Source organism: Pogona vitticeps, chromosome 3, assembly GCF_051106095.1.
Source record: "Pogona vitticeps strain Pit_001003342236 chromosome 3, PviZW2.1, whole genome shotgun sequence".
NCBI classification, from domain to species: Eukaryota; Metazoa; Chordata; class Lepidosauria; order Squamata; family Agamidae; genus Pogona; species Pogona vitticeps.
Window position 1 is genome coordinate 114,580,263 of NC_135785.1, and position 16,500 is coordinate 114,596,762.

At 42.0% G+C, this 16,500-nt stretch overlaps 1 protein-coding gene across 3 annotated transcripts in view; it reads right to left on the minus strand.

Annotated features, from left to right (window-relative positions):
• Positions 1 to 884: 884 nt before the first annotated feature.
• Positions 885 to 16,500, minus strand: part of VCL (vinculin) — a 94,514-nt gene continuing 78,898 nt past the window's right edge. For 2 of the 3 annotated variants that reach the window (XM_072994979.2, XM_072994980.2), the window contains 3 exons: positions 7,243 to 7,446; positions 5,494 to 5,598; positions 885 to 3,309 (listed from right to left, as the gene is read on the minus strand). In XM_072994979.2, coding sequence (XP_072851080.1) covers positions 3,163 to 3,309; positions 5,494 to 5,598; positions 7,243 to 7,446 — 456 coding nt within the window. In that variant the 3' untranslated portion in view covers positions 885 to 3,162. Of the gene's footprint in view, positions 3,310 to 5,493; positions 5,599 to 7,242; positions 7,447 to 11,374; positions 11,597 to 16,500 lie in introns of all 3 variants that reach the window. The other variant, XM_072994981.2, reaches the window with a different exon arrangement.

Genomic DNA, 16,500 nt, shown 5'->3' on the forward strand with positions numbered 1-16,500 from the left:
GGTTGCCAGGAAGCCTGGGAGGGAGGTGGGGTCCACAGTACAGCAGGAAGAGGTCTTTAATTACTGGAAATTGCCAGCACCAAGATGATTTTACAGGTGGTAGCAATTTTTAGCAAACATTTGTTCCTCCCATCCTGCTGGTTCCACAGGATCACAACAACCAAAGAGATTACACAGGAGCCTCCAGACCATCAGGATAGAAATTGAAATAATAATTAAAAATGACATCATCAATTACAGGGGCAAGATTTGAGTCTTTGTTTCAAGAAGCAATGTGTGAAAAGCTTCATCAATTTGAATCTTTACAGAGAGATGACAAGGAGGTTACTGCTGACTAGGGAGAAGAGTGAGTGCACCAAGACTGAGTAAACCAGAACTTTTTTTCCCCCCTAAAACAATTCAGTTGCAGTCTTTTTGGTGTTAACTAAGAGGCACTGGCGCACAGCTAGAAATGGAGTGGGAAACACTTACATTTCTATTATGGAAACAATTGAGCTCAAAATGAGCATGTTTATTTTATGCTGACATTTGCATTGCCTTGAAGTGACTTGACTAGTTTTAGTAAATAAATCAGTAGGCCATTACTCCATAGCAACAGACAATCTGTCAAAAGCTGCATATCCTGAGACTATATTAATCTACGTAAGGTGCTGGTCCTTTCGTAGAGTGTCAGTGTGCTCCATTATCAAAAACAGAATGACAAGAGGGGAAATACCCTATATGATTACTTCCGTATCCATAGTTCTGACATTTTCCACCTCCAAATAATTCATGTGCTCTTGAACTAATTCTACAGTTGCTAAGTCTTGCCGGTAATTTGAGGGAAACACATAAATAGGCAAAGATAAAATAGTTCAATTCCAATAAAAATCTTGCACTGAATATTTTTTATACAAATGCATTTTTATTTTGTTTGAACAGAACAAAGAAGGTTGAAAATATTAGCATATACAACAAAATTCTGGTTTATAAACAAAGGTATTTTAGTGGCAAAATGTTCCTGACATTCAAGTTTGCTTCATCTTAGGCCTGGTGGAGAAGAGTGTTCAGGAAAGCATACATTGCATAAGATGTAGAGGATATTAAATTCTATAAAAGATATTTCTGCTTAGCACACATTCTGAATACCCAAGACAAGTATAATTCAGAGCTTTCCTTCAAACATTCCTTAACAAAAAGCAGTCTTTGGTATAAACCATCATGTCATTAAAGGCATTAGTAATATTGCATTAATAGAAAGTCAAGCTCTTAAATGGTGGTGGTTTTTAAAAAATCACAATGAAAGGCTGAACTTATGAATTGATAAGACATTCCAGAAGACCTGAAAGACATCTAGAGCAGGGGTGAGCAAAATGTGGCCATAACTCTCCCCTCAGCCTGCATGGATGACACCAGGCAGATGGGGATTGCTGTCAGACTCTGGAGGAAAACATGCCCCTCTGCCTGCTCGAGTCTCTCTTCTTCCTGCCGCGTTTATATAAACCAAGCAAAAGGAAAGGCATACAGACCAAGGCTGAGATACTCCCTTTCGTGTGTTGGTTCTGGCAACGTACAGCCAGAAGCTAAATTACAGTTTTGAGTACCTTGCAGTCAGCAATTACCAGGCACAAGTAGTCAAGAAAAGGAAGAGAAGCAAGCTCCCTCTGCTTTTGGCAGCTGGAGACAAGAGATTAAACATGACATTTCTCTGCTTCAAAGTTCTGTTTTAAATTGCACCAGAGATTGAGGGCCCATCAGGGGAGCATTAAAGAATTTCAACAGGCATACAAGTGACACAGCCCTTTTGTCCACCCAAACAGCACACTCCTACTCTCCTGAGCATAAAACAGTGGTTGCATGGGAGCACAGGGACATTGCAGCATCAGTACATGAGTTTTTGGCAAGTACACAAGCAGCTCAGAAGTAGAGTCAGTGCCTCGGGAAGGAACATCTGCACATGACAAATGTGCTCTTTCGTCGTGTCAGCAGAGCCTCTGTGTGAGAGAGTCCTATTGCACAGGGCCCAAGACTCATTCTGTGCAAAAGCTACCTGCGTGTAGCTCACACCTAAAGCATGCTAAAATAAGGCCATATTATTTTAACTCTAAACACCCTCCCCAAAACTCAATGTCCTTACCATGGCTGAAAGAGACCACTCCAACTGCGAGCTGATCCAACTAGAAGAGATTGCATTTATGAAGCATGTGTTGAGCATTTCATTAGGAAGCATGTAAAGCCCGAAGCGAGAACTCTTTCTGAAGTCCAAAGGCAGATGTTCTATAATCGTACCACCAATCCCTCCTCTATAGCTCTTAGGTAGAAGAGATCTATTTCAGCAGGGCAGAAAAATTCCCAAACCATACTTCCTTAAACAAGAACAATCGGAAGGACAGGGAGGACAAGCAGCAGCCCTTCTAATGTGGGAAAGGCCTTAATGCTCAGAAAACTTCTTCACCTAGCAACTGTTCTTTATTAAGGTGAGACACACAGGAAGGCTGGGTGCTCTCTTCCTTGATGCCTGATAACCCCCCTCCTGGCAAAACAAATCTTCTAAACAACCTTTACCAAACAGTCCTATCATCACAGCTTGCCGAACTGAAGTTGGTAGGCATTAAAAAGATAATTCCCTGATTTTGATACTTGAAATATTATTAGGAGGGGGGGAAGGTAAAAGGTTTTCAGCAAGGAAAGGTTTTTGTAGAAAATTAAAGTTAGGAACACACTTTTCTGGAAGGGGTTAGAAAAAAGAAGAGAAGACTGAAATGCTGGACTACTTGTTTTCTGATTGTCCCTCACAAATAACAGCTAAGCAAACCAAGTGTGTCCCAGAGTTTCAATCAATGCTCAAGTGAAATCTTCATGTATTGCCTTGCATAGAAACCACTGGAATATACACTGCATAATGGGGAAGTGGAAACTAAAATTATAGTGTTCATGGAAACACATACTAAAAAACCGTCAAAAGCAAGAGAAAAAGTAGTCACCGTTTTGGAAATTAACTATGGTGAGGTTAGATACCAAAGGTAGCTCAACATACTGTTAAAGCCCTTGAAATGGGCTAGTTTTAATCTTTGCAGCACCATCTGGCTGTTTACAAAATTCTCTTTGCTTCGCAAGGGATTTTATATATAAAAAAGGACAACACTTTCAGAAGAAGGAGGGTTTTTTTTGTTTGCTTGTTTTTTACTGGTACCAGGGTGTTTTTCTGACCCAGCGTAGAGTGAATCCAGCATCTGTTCTGATCTTAATAGAGGCAGCCTCAGCTTCTCGAACTGTCTCCTTGACAGACTGCATGAGGTTCTGGGCATTGTGAACCAACATCTCAGTGGCCTGCAAGAGAGAGAGGAGAGTGTGTGCTCTAAAACATGTCTTTGGAGAAGCATTATCTGTCTTTTCAAATTAAATATTAGGTAGGAAAGACGACCTGGCTTATCCTAGGCATGCACTAGAACAACCCCCAATAATGCAGCTGAAATTGCAAGCAGAGGGCAAAACTCTGACATTATTGGTATAAGAAACCTGATTGTTTTAATTTTAATGGAATCTTCTCCTTAGTCTCCCAATGTTCTCAGATATTTATGCCCTTGAAAATCCTAAATACCGTATATCTACAAAAACGTTTTTTAACAAGTGAAGGTTTCATGGCTGCTTTGCTATGGATGCCTATACGCATCACTCGAAAAGAATAACACTCCATCTACCTGCAGGTGTGCAGAGATTATCCTGGAAGACAGCAGCTACAGGTACAAACAAGTGTCTGCACATCTAGATTCCATTTTCAGATTTTGGAAACAGCCAGACTTATTTGGACTCTGTCAGGAGCTCTTCCTATAAACACACATTCTTAGTTTCTTTTTTTTTATAGCCAGAACCCAGGGATTCTGGGGGTTATAGTCTTAAGAGATGACTTTCTACCTCTATCCTTTAAAGGAAAAAATGTGGATGAGAAAAGCATAAGGCCCATCTGTTTCAACATCCTGTATCCTAAAGGTGGCCAGCCCCCAGGTAACACTTGGTGCAGCAGTCCCTGTTTGCCTCCCACCAGAGGTACTGTTAAAAAGTATCTTTAGCTAATCCTCCAGGAATATATCCAGTCCCTTTTTAACACCAGTGGCCATCTCAACATCTTTTTTCTGATGGGAAATCAATCAATCAATCAATCTATCTATCTATCTATTTATTTGTTTGTTTGTTTGTTTGTTCGATTTATATCCCACCCATCTGGTGTATTCTACCACTCTGAGTGGCTTACAGAATATCAAAACAATTAAAAAACATTAGCATACAACAATAACAAATAGTGCAGGAATAAATAAATAATAAATGGCAAAGCAAAAGAAATCAGTAGTTGATAGGAGGGAAGGCCTGGATGTACATCCATGTTTTCAGCTGGCATTTGAAAGTACCCAGCGTAGGGGCCTTGCAAATCTTCGGAGGAAGGTTGTTCCAAAGGAGAGGAGCCATCGCCGAGAAGGCCCGGCTTCGAGTCTTTTCCCTCCGGGCCTCCTTCGGCGTCAGGCTCCTCAGCCTCACCTCCTGGCTCATGTGGGTGAAACGAGTAGATCTTGGTGGGAGCAGGCGCTCCTCCAAGTATCGAGGTCCTAAACCATTTAGGGCCTTATAGGTAAGCATTAGAACTTTGAATTCAATGCGGAAACAGATGGGCAGCCAGTGCAGCATGGCCAGAAAAGGAGAAATATGTTGGTGTTTTCTCACTCCAGTAAGGAGTCTGGCCACTGCATTCTGCACCACAATCTGATAGAAACAATAAAAAGAGAAGTTCAAGGTCACTGACTACCACAAAAGATAGCAAGACATGATTTAAATAGCACCCCCTTTCATTCACATGAAAACCAACAACAAATCTGGTGCATTCTGGAGTAGGGGTGAGGGAACTGGCCACTTCCAAAGTACTTTTTTTAACCCACCAGGGGGTGCTAGCGAATAACATTGAACACCAGCTGAAAATGTTATTGCCTTATTAAACCAAGCTCGATTAGCCTTTATATCATAAACTATAATTGGTTATGGCACACTGCCCAGCCAGAAAAAAAATAAAAAGAAAAAAAAGCAATTTCCCACTGATTGTGCCCTCAACCAAAAGCAATCCTGGCCCCAGCTCTCTGACAAGGACAGACAGGTCTGGGTAGTGAATGCAACAGCAGGCGGGCCACATGCCTCCTATAAGACCTGCTAAAGATGTGGGTTTTCTCTAGAGTTTGATTTGGAAGGTTGGGTCTTTCCCTTTTTTTCAAAAAAGACTTGGGAGGTGGGATGGGGGCGGGGAATCATTCAGTACATTTGATTCAGGACGTCCTGGCCAATGAGCATACCCATGAGCCCCTCTTTTTAATGACTGCCCAATCAAAGTCAAAGAACTGCCTTCAGCTTTTCACAAGAGCCAAAAGGAGGCACTGCTGTTAGAGAACATTTCCCATCTTCCTGCAAGAGAGAAATTTGTTCGGCCAAAGTCCCCACCCATATCCCACCAACCCCCCCACTCAGGAATGTTACCTGTTCAGACTCCTCATCGCTGATATTAGTCCGGCCCAACATGGTCGCTTTGACAGTAGAGAGGATTTTCAGCTGGGTACTTATGGTTGGGATGCGTTCACAGACCTGTGTAAAAAAAGAGAATACAAAGCCTGGTCAAAGAATCAACTGGGCTTCCTTCTAAATATAATTCTGTCATTGCTCTTCAGGCACATGATCCCTCCCAAGAGCCTATTTAAAAATAGCAAAGTTGTGAGCATAAACAGGACATGATTAATTTTCCTTATGAACAGGACCACTCATCTCAAGGCAGCCATGATTTTTCTCTGGAGAAAAAAAAAGGAGCAGCATACTTCAGTGGCAGGAAAAAAAAGTGTCTGACATCCATTTTCTCAAAAACCTGTGGACTGTACTGGAATTAACTTTATGAAAGGATCTCCCCATTTCAAATTTTCTGTCACAAACCCTGCTCTACAGATTTGTATCATTTGATTTCGCTGACTGTGTCCTTTGTGGGACACCTTTCTCCTCGTGAGAGGATCCAAGGCAGCTCACATTGTTAAAGAAAGTAACAATAAATTAAGTTAGAAACAATTAAATGTGCAACAATAATTTAAAATCTATTAAAAGGGTCTTAAACTTTTAATAGACTTAGTGGGGGGGGAGAGAACTGCATCCAGGGATTCAATCATGGTTATTAAAAGGCTGCCTGAGGAGGTGGTTTGTTCTTACATGCCTCTACTTATACACAGAATGGCAGGGCTAGAAGGAATACCAAGGGTCATCTGTTCCATCTATTCCAGCCTTTGTTGAGGCACGAAATTCAAGCTAATGCATCCTTGAAAAATCATTATCCAACCTCTGTTTAAAGCCTCCAATGACAAGACAGTCTACAACCTTCCAGTGCAGTCTGTTCCACTACTGACCTGCTCTCTTCATCAGGACATTCTTTCTAATGTTTAAATGGAATCTCCTTTCTTGTTATCTAAATGTATGGGTTCAGGTCGTGTGTTTCAAAGCAATAGAAAACAAGCTTGCGCCACCTTCCGTCTGGCAGCCCTTCACATAGCTATACAGTTGCACCTCACTATACGATGATAATCCGTTCCACTGAAATCTCTGTTTAGCGAAATCATTGTCCAGCGAAAAGCATTTCCCCATTGGAATGCATTGAAACCTGTTTAATGCGTTCCAATTGGGAAGAATCATCGCTGTCTAGCGAAGATCAGCCACAGGAAACCCGCTTTGCGAACTGCCGATCAGCTGTTTAAATAGCTGTCTTGCGAAGCTTAGGTCCTGAAAACACCCATTTTGCGAGCGCGGAAGGAGCTGTCAAAATCATTGTCTAGCGAAAATTGTGAAGCAGGGACCAAACATTGTTCAGCGAAATTCCCCTATAGGAATGACTGTTTTGCAAATCACTATAGCGATCGCAAAAAGTCAATGTCTAGCGAAAAAACTGTCATGCGGGGTAACTGTCTAGCGAGGCACCACTGTATAAAGATAACTAGCATATAAACCTTTAAATCTTCTCTTCTCCAAAGTAAAACGTGTCTAATTCCCTTAACCATTCCTCACAGGCCCTGCTTTCCAGACCCTTCAGTATCTTGGCCATCATTCTGTGGACATGTTCCAGCTTGTCCATTTTTTTTAAAGCTATGGCACGCAGGACTGAACAAAGTACTCTTGGTGAGCATGAGACCCGAGACTGATCACCACCTGAAATGGATCAATGGCAATCCAGAGTCCCGTGTCTCCTTCACCACCTACCTGCAACAGGTTTGTTCTGATGCGCTTGTCAGTGCATTGTTTTGCCACCTCCTTGGCCAATCTTGTTACTTCATCTGAAGCTTTCGCTATATCCTTGGCACACTGGATGAGCGCTCGTTTATTCCCACTACCGCCTCTTACCAAGCGTGACATCTCAGCCATCAGAAGGGCCATCCGCTTGGCAGCAGCAATTATATCATTGCCCTGAAAGAAAACAGGAACAGTTATAAAAGCTTGGGACCAAGGCATCTGCCCAAGCAGTTACCCACATTCTGTAAGCAAGCCCTCAAGGAAGTGAGATGTTCGATGCAGTGCAGTCATCGCTCCACAAAGAGCATGGAAGATCTTTGCACAACGGCCAGCGGTGAGATATTTTCTTTCCCCAAATTCCGTGAAATCAAGCTTCGGCCAGGAAAAAAACAGCTGTTGTGGACACACAGAGTGTTAGTTTTGTTGCTGAAGTGAAAGTGACCAAGTTCAGACATTGTAACCTTTTATCATTTAGGAGTCTATCATTCCAAGAAGGGTGCATGAAGATGCCTTAAACAATGATTAAAGCATCCTGTTAACAGTGGCGAACATTTTAGCAGCAAATAGGAATGGACATGGGGCATCCAAACTGGACGGAAACTGATGAGTTATACTGTTGCTCTGTATTTAAAAGGTGTCTTGAAAAGGTGAATGTTGCAACATTCTATTTATTTGGTCAATTTGACCAAAAGGTAATACAGTACTGGGAAGGGATTTTCTTAACTGTTGATTATTTCTAACACTGGATTTTGGAAAGAAAAAGAGAGAGAGGAAGAAGGCATCTCAGAATTGGCATTCCTCCTTTTGGGTCAAATGGAAAGCCTCTTCTGGGATGGGACTTGTGGCAGAATGTGCACACATCACTGAAACACAACGAAAAGGAGTCCTCACAATCATTCTTTTTCATATGCAAACATCTGCAGATTGCATCCATTACAGTGGTGCCTCGCTTAACGCGCGCACCGTTTAACGATGAATCCGCATAGCGATGTCGCTTTTGCGATTGCTTTTGCGGTCGCATTGCGACGTTTAGATAGGCAAAAACTCGCATTGTGATGATCAGTGTTTCGCTTACCGATCTTTGCATTGCGATGTTTACAGAATAGCTGATCAGCAGTTCCAAAATGGCCGCCAAGTGCCGAAAATGGCCGCCGCAAGTGTTTTCGCACCCTGCCCTCACTTACCGAGGGCACGAAAAAGGTGGCGCTATGGAGGAACTTCGCTGAACAGGGTTTTTTGCGCCCCATAGGAACACATTAAACTAAGTTTAATGCGTTCCTATGGGGTTTTTCGATCCGTTTAGCGATGTTTTTGCATAGCGACGATTAATCTGGAACGGATTAACATCGCTATGCGGGGCACCACTGTAATTGGCTAATCAATACACATAATTTATTTATACTGAGTAAGATTTTTTTCATCTTTCATTTCTTTCAACCGCCTAATTAGAAGAATCACCACCCTGTCTTTCCTCTTCAAACAAAACTGTTCTTCCCTGAGAAAAGGTATTGTGTACATTCAGCTATCACGATAAACCATGCTTTGTTGAAACTGGCTTGTTTCAGGCAAACTACAGTTAGGATTGGTCAGATTCCAACCATTTGGCAGCAAGCTCTGGTTAATCCAAGTAAAAGCTCTCTATCTTCTCCTTGCAGTTGGGAAGCACACAAGCCAAATGCTCTTTGTGACTTGCTCCCATCACAATAAGTCATGGTTTTTCATGATGCCCAAATGCAGCAAACAAATTAAGCTTTGAATTTTTAATCCAATCTTAATCAGTCCCTGTTCTGAAAGCAGTTTATTTAACAAGGGATTACATATATTGGCCAAAATCCTATTATTCACATCTGCCATCTTGAGTCTATAATCAGTCACATAACTTGGTGCGCAACAGGAAAAATGAAGAGCCATATCTTAACTAGTGGCAAGTCGCCACTGACATTTATACTGATGGACTGATAGCAATGTAATTATTCAGCTGTATTCCAGCCACTGGCACTAATTCACCCTCTAATTCAGGAATGCACACAACATTTTCAGCCTTGAGAACGACATGTGAGACTAACTTGGGTCACACCAGCAGTCCTCTTTGCTTCCAGGAGTGGGATCCCTCCATCTCCCCTCCTAGCACCGAAAAGGGCACCTATATGAGGACCTCTGGGAGAGTAAGCAGGAGGGAAAAACTGTACGAAGTTGGCAGGAAACAGATGGGGTGGGGGGCTGTGGGGGTTGTGGAGTGCGGAGGGCAATCCTCCAACGGGGCTGGTCTAAGTGTAGGGGAACTGCACCTCTCCTTTACTGTGCATTCCTGCTCTCTTCGAAACAAGTTAGCATCAACAGGGTCAATGTAAATTCATCTCTAGATTTTTAATAATGATACCATTTGTTTTGAATTTTTGGGTAAAATGCTGAGTTAATATGCCACGTTGACCTCACAGGTGAAAGTAGAAAGCGTGTCCGAGGTATAATCGCTTGCATGCAATTAAGAGATTACTTTGCATGCCAGCGATAGTTGTGCTCATGCTCCTCAGAGACATACTTCCAAGCTTTATTTGTATGCAAGTGACCAGAGGTTGTGGAGACACAAAATTTCTCAAGAGCCACATCTCAGGACCACTAAGGCCTGTTCAGAACATTATTTTTAACCGGTACACAGAAAATACTGTATGCATACAGACAGGTGGACAAATATAATAGATGCAGGGCAAGCATGAATGTGCCACTATACACATTATATATTGTCACCCTGTGCCTGCCAAGTGAAGATGGCAAACGTGTGTTTGCTGCTAAGCAGTATGTCAAGCAACTCTTAAGAGCAGTATGCCAGCTCCCACGGACAGGAAGGACCAGGTCAAGCATTTTCTCAACTGATTCCTAAAGAGGGAATAAAGCAGCTCAGATGACAGAGGCAATTGCAATAGGAGTCAAGTGTCAGCAACTGCATTTTGCATGCCATTAAAGGGAGGAAGGGAGAGGGAGGGAGAGAGAGATCTAATCTAAGAGGCCCAGTGCAGTGGCATGTTTTCAGGCACTAAAGTTCCACTTGATACAAAGGGAAGTTTTCTCCTCCATTTCAGTGGGACCTGCACAGAAGAACCTAGCACTGGATTATACTTCATTTTAATTTGCACCTGGGGAAATCTAACTGGGATATTGTACCCAAGACCAGATCTAGATGATACACAGTATCTGGAGAGGCAAGAAAGAAAGTAAAAAAATCTGATTTGATTCAAGCTTTCCTACACATGTACGCAACGTAAATCTTAATAGCTGCACAGCCACAAACTTTTTGCAGCATGCAGTACCAAAAGTGAAAAAGTGATCCAACAGCTTTGCAAACTAACACTTGTGTTTAGTGCTACCAAGCCAACTTCTGAATGAGACACTGGTCAGAGATTTCCATTAACACAACAGTGAGACACGCATATAACCCCCACCACACACCAAAGTCTGAACTTAGAAACGAACACATTCAGCATAGCCTCTCAACAAAAGTCTTCTCACAACAGCCAGCCTTTAACAATACAGCCAGGTGCACATCAGCAGATCCAACTCCTTGGCAACACCGCCATACAAAGCCATTCCTTGTCCCTCTGATATTTTAGTGGAAGCTGTTGATAAAGAGAGGCAGAAAGCACAACGATGCGTGTTAAATGACTTTGGGAATGACGAAAAACGACTGTCTTATACTCTGGAAGTTACTGAGAGACTGTCAACCATGGCTTCACAGGTAGTCAGAACTGTTCATTTTTGTTTTCTCTTTCCTTTTCGATAACCACTGCCATTGAAGAGACAGGTGAGGCAAAAGACCACAGGAAAAGGGAGCCTCATTAAAAGAAGGAGGGTCAGGGCAGAAGGTGATGAGCCAAATGAAGCTTTAGCCTGGCCGCTGACAGGCCTAACAGAACTTGTGAAGCCACTCTCAATCCTCAACAATGAAATGCAGACAAATCTGAATTCATTCCAATTCAAAAAAAAAAAGAAGGAAAAAGAAAAGGCAATGGGACCCGGCACGGATCAAGAGTGATGCAAATGTGTCAACGTTCCAAAATGGCTGGATGCAACGCGGATCAGTCGCCAGGGGGGAAAATGGAGGAAGTACCTTACTAGACCACTTGGTGGCTTCCCGGTGCAGAGACTGAGCAGCGGCCAGAATGGGCTGGTTAACAGGTTGGTTGGTAGGCATTAACAGCAGCTCAGGCTCGTAATCATCTTCAATGTCAGAGGGGAGAGTGAATTCAACATCTGCTTCCTCCTCCTCCTCCTCCTGATCTACATCTATATCAGCCTCAGGGGCTTCCTTAACCTCATCAGTCACATCAGGCTTTGCAGGTGCAGGGAGCAAGGAGGATGAAGAAACAGGGAGAGTTAGCACAAAAAAAGCAGGAATCTGATCAAAAAGCAAGAACTGAGCCTGGTTTAGTAAATGTCTTGTTCTAGTAGGCAACGGGAGGATTTGGAGGAGCAGGGTGAACATCATTCCAGGGGGAAAACACTGCCTCTGAAAATCTGCAACACCTTTCAGGGAGAGAAGAGCAATGTTTCAGAAAACAAACTGATACACATTTCTAAATGTCTCATATTTCATGGCAACATTCTCTTCTGGCAAGACAATAGCATCAGCGGGAGGAAAAACCAAAGCAAGCAAAACACATGAAGATTACTTAGAGATGCAAGATGAAAGCTTTAATGCTGTGGATCAAGTGCCTAGGAAGCTGCCAGGGAATAGGAGCGCCAGGTGCTGCTTTCTGTTCCCTGGAGAGATGTCAAGGTCACAGGAGGACCTACCACAAGACAAGCTAAAGCAGCCAACTCAGAGGCAAGTGGTGGGTGCTGGCAAAGGTGTGAGTGACAGAGCACCGGGCACCGATCCTGCAGACACCTCGCTAAAACGAAGGGAAGCAGCACATGACCGTGCATTGCTCTCTCATCTACAAGAGCTCCTGTTCATTTTAACGAGGTTAGGCACAGGAAAACCTACTAGCAAATTGTGCTCCATGTTCATTAGGGTAATGAAGAAAGATGGGAGAAAGATGCCATTTGGATTCTCTCCCTCAGGCACCAAGATGTCTTGGGCCAGCAATGAAAAAGGCAAGTTATTAAGAGCAAAACACAATGCAGAAAGGGAGGGAAAGCAGAAAAAGGGAAAGGGATGATGGATATTAGAGGAAAGCCTGCTTATTAAAGGATATTATCAGCATGTTAATCATCAGAGAGAGAGAGAGAGAGAGATGTTAATGGCAGGCAACAAAGCTAATCTGAATGTTTCTGTTAGCAGAAGGTTAATGAGATGGAGCCAGATTGTTTTGCCACAATGTTGTCCTACAAAAATCCAAATAAGGATTTTGAGTCATTTGCTTCAGCATCCTGGTTCACATCCTGTGGAATGGAAGCATCTAAAAACACAACAGCTCAGTATTATTGTAGCCAAACTCCATGGAATCGAACCATTTCAGAGGGAAAAGAGAGGAAGTATTGGCAAACAAACTCCACATTTATCAGTAACCTAACAATGCAACCAGACCAACACAACTGTCATAAATTCATTTTTTTCATGAACGGTCTCTGTCCTTGTGTTAACTTTCGGAATTTTTCATATGTTCCTGGCTCCCTCTTCCCGAGTTGGGTGTTAACCATTTCAATAAATACTATACTGGCATGCTCCCAAATAAATCTGGTGCAGCTTTTGATGGCCATGCCTGTTAACAAGCGCCAAGTGGCCAACTCCTTCTTTTAGCCACCTGCACCATATGCTAAGTTACAAAGCAATAACAGGAAAGAGCTTATTACCACTGAGGAACGCTCTCTCCCAACATAACCATTCCCTTTAATGTTATTTTAAAACATAAACATAGGTGGAGAACGTCTGTGAGAAGAGCCTGAAGATGAAGATGTATATGGGTTTGCTAAGTATGTCGAATAAATCCATTTAAAAAATCTTGTTTCTTGGCTCATTTGAATTGACTGTACACTGAGGTCCCCTATACTGAGTGGTCAAACCAAACTCTATCCAATAACTAAAAATAACTGTACCATCTTTATAAGATCTTTAGTGCTACTTATTCTACACTGCCGTGTGAAGAATTCTACACGTTTCCAAATTCTGCAGAGTTTTTCAGAGCACACTGATTGACTCTTCCCTCATTATCTGTGAGTGCACCACAGCCAAACGTGATGTTGTCTACAACCCAGCAAAGGTAAACACTGGACGGGGAAAGCAAGTGAAGGAGACAAAACCGTCAGTTCACCGTTCAACAAAGACTTCAGGAAGAAAAGAAAAAGTAAAGAGCATTAAGAAGCATTTGTACAATTGAAACCATTTCATAAGGTCGACGCAAGAGCATTAAAGAGAGGATTGTACAAATGAAACCATAGTTTTGAGATCTGCACAAAGCACACCTCCCTTTTCATAGCCCCTTGGTGTACGCACTTGTACCTGTCAGACCCAGTGGCTGACACAAGCTACGGAAAAATTTATTCCAATTATACCAGGAGCTTCAAAAGGAAAGTTTTTCCTACCTTGTTAAGAAAGCAAGATTCCTTTGTTAACTATCTGTTTTCTTTAGGTTTTACAAGACCAACTCCTTTATTTCTGTGACAACCATGTTTTGGATGGGGGGCATTGCAGAAACTGTCCCCCTGAGCACAATTAACCATGGGCTGCAGTCAAGTCATCAGTTTTCTTCTACTTCTGGTTTTCATTCATTTACCTAATATTACAAATTCACTTTTAACATCTTGATGATACGAATTTTGACACGTATAGTGAAAGATTTAAAATCAGTATTTTAATTGTATTGTTTCCCACAGACATCTAATCTTCATAAGCACAATACTGAGATTCACTGGTACGTATTTATTTCAGGATTGTTTTCTTCAGGAAATTCTACTCTTACTAGTATAGCCTGAATTCCGTTTTGCGTTGCTAAAAATTACACCAAAAATGTTAACAAGGAATACCATAGTCATTATCAAGCTACATGCTGAGTCACACCATAGAGGATGTCTACAATGATTTCTTAACTGAATGCAATTCATCTCCAGAAGCTTGTTACACCAGCATAACTAGGCAAGAGCACTTCAACCAGTAAGCATTTACGTACATTCTTAATGTCAGAAGACATTAAGCAAAAGAAACAAGAACAGTGAGGTTTCCCAACTTCGTTTTGAGTAACAGTTGCTAATACAATGTCTAGCTATATGTGAAGGACTTCTTGCACAGGGCATGAAATCCATGAATCATGATGGTTTTCAAACAACTATGGTCTTTTAAAAATGAAGTTTTTGAAGTTCCATTTAACAAGGACTAAAACATTGGAAGGAATATTAAAAACTTCCATGATCTTCTTAATCAGATTAGAATTTCTATCCAGAGTTACATCTAAAGAACCAACCTTATAGCAGACACATGAAATACAAAGGGAGGAGGAGAGTGTTATGTTTTATGGATACACTACCCCATTTTCAAAGCACAACAATGAGAGTAGGACACCCTTTTTGATGCCATATTGAGGGGACCATTATACTGTGTTGAAAAGGGCTGAGGCTGGTGGTAGGAAGGAGCAAATCCAAAACAGATCAGGATGGCCCCATCATCTCCCTATCTCTTCCTGCATTTTCTTTCTCTTGCAAACATAAGTGCACCCACAACCCATACACACAAACATATGCATCAGTAATCCATCACTCACCTCCCCATTCTTGTTCTCTCTCTCTCTCTCACACACACACACACACACACACACACACACACAGACACACACCAGCCACACCTGTCAGTGCACTGAGGCAAAAGGAAAAAGCATTCGCTCTGGTTGCCATCCCATTGTGCAGCCTCCTACACCTTTTTTCCACCACAACATAATGTAATGCAAAAAAAAAAGGCTGGCAAAAAGGCTAGCAGGTGTATGCTCACTCTAACAACTGAAACAGGGGCGAGTAATTGGCAGCAATCAGCCTGATCTCATTCAGCTCTTGGATTCTTTTCAAAAACCTTATGGATGGGATCAGTTCATTACTTCATTACAGTGACCAGTCCCTTTTTCCAGCAATCCATGAGGTAAGAAGGAAGAGAAGGAGAACAAGGGATGACAAAGAGAGAGGGAGTCGAAAATTGTAGTACTTTTGGCCTTATTTGGGTCCATGACTGGCTTCTGCTCAGTCTACTGTTGAGAAATGTCCTTGAGCAGAAAAAGCAGTTGTACACCCTGACCTAAGGTGTCATTCCTGTGTTGCTCTGGGCAACAGTCTCTATAGCTAGAGCTCATGTGCACTGGGCTGCCAGCAAACCAATGCCACTCTAGGCATCACATTCCTGTGTCTACTCTTCTGTTTTTTCATCACAGCAGCACAAGGTTTGTGGAAAACGGCCCAGAATGGAGGCCAAAGTCCCTAAGCAGGCTACAGTTTGCCCCAGAAAGCATCAAGACAATTCTAGGGCTCCATTTTTCTAACTTGCACCACCACCAAGCGTCATTGAAAAATGCTCTCGTGGAATAAAGCTTTGTATTTTCTCAGTTTACTGCATAGAGATCATTCTTTTCTCACATATCTCCCCAATCGGCTTACTCTTGTTCTGACATACATGGTATTTTTGTATCATTATTGTATTACAAAATGTTACACTAATATGGCAGCACATCAGTACTTTTATACCTTAAATTGCACCATTAGTATTAGACAAACACATTAAGAACAAATGAATTACCGGTAGAAAATACCAGACCAGTGACGATGACAACAATTCCACTGCTGAGAACAAAAGGCTATCGAAGATCCATAATAACTTCTGGGACTAAAAATAGTCTTTTCAGCATCCAGATCTGGTCACAGCTTTGTCACATTTCTTCATTCGTCTAACCAACACTTTGAATCTATTATTGAATCATCTCTCACAATAAATAAAGTGGCACTGCTACTTGAACCTTCTTCCAATACCTCCAAGGAGTAGCTGTGTTTTTTGTTGTTATTTCAGCAGACTAAGTATCTAGTAGCAACTTTAAAGATTCACCAGTTATAGCTGACATAAAGTTTTGTTGACTAGTTCATCAGATCTAGTCCAACATACAGCCTGTGCCAAATAAAACCTTTTAAGTCCTTTAGTTGTTTCTAGACCCACACACCCTTTTTTTGGCTTGCATTATTCTGTATGGAAGTGATGCTACCTTATATAAGGTTTGGACTGATCACAAAATATAGTCTTGAGTTAACAGAGAAGCAGCAAGTTAA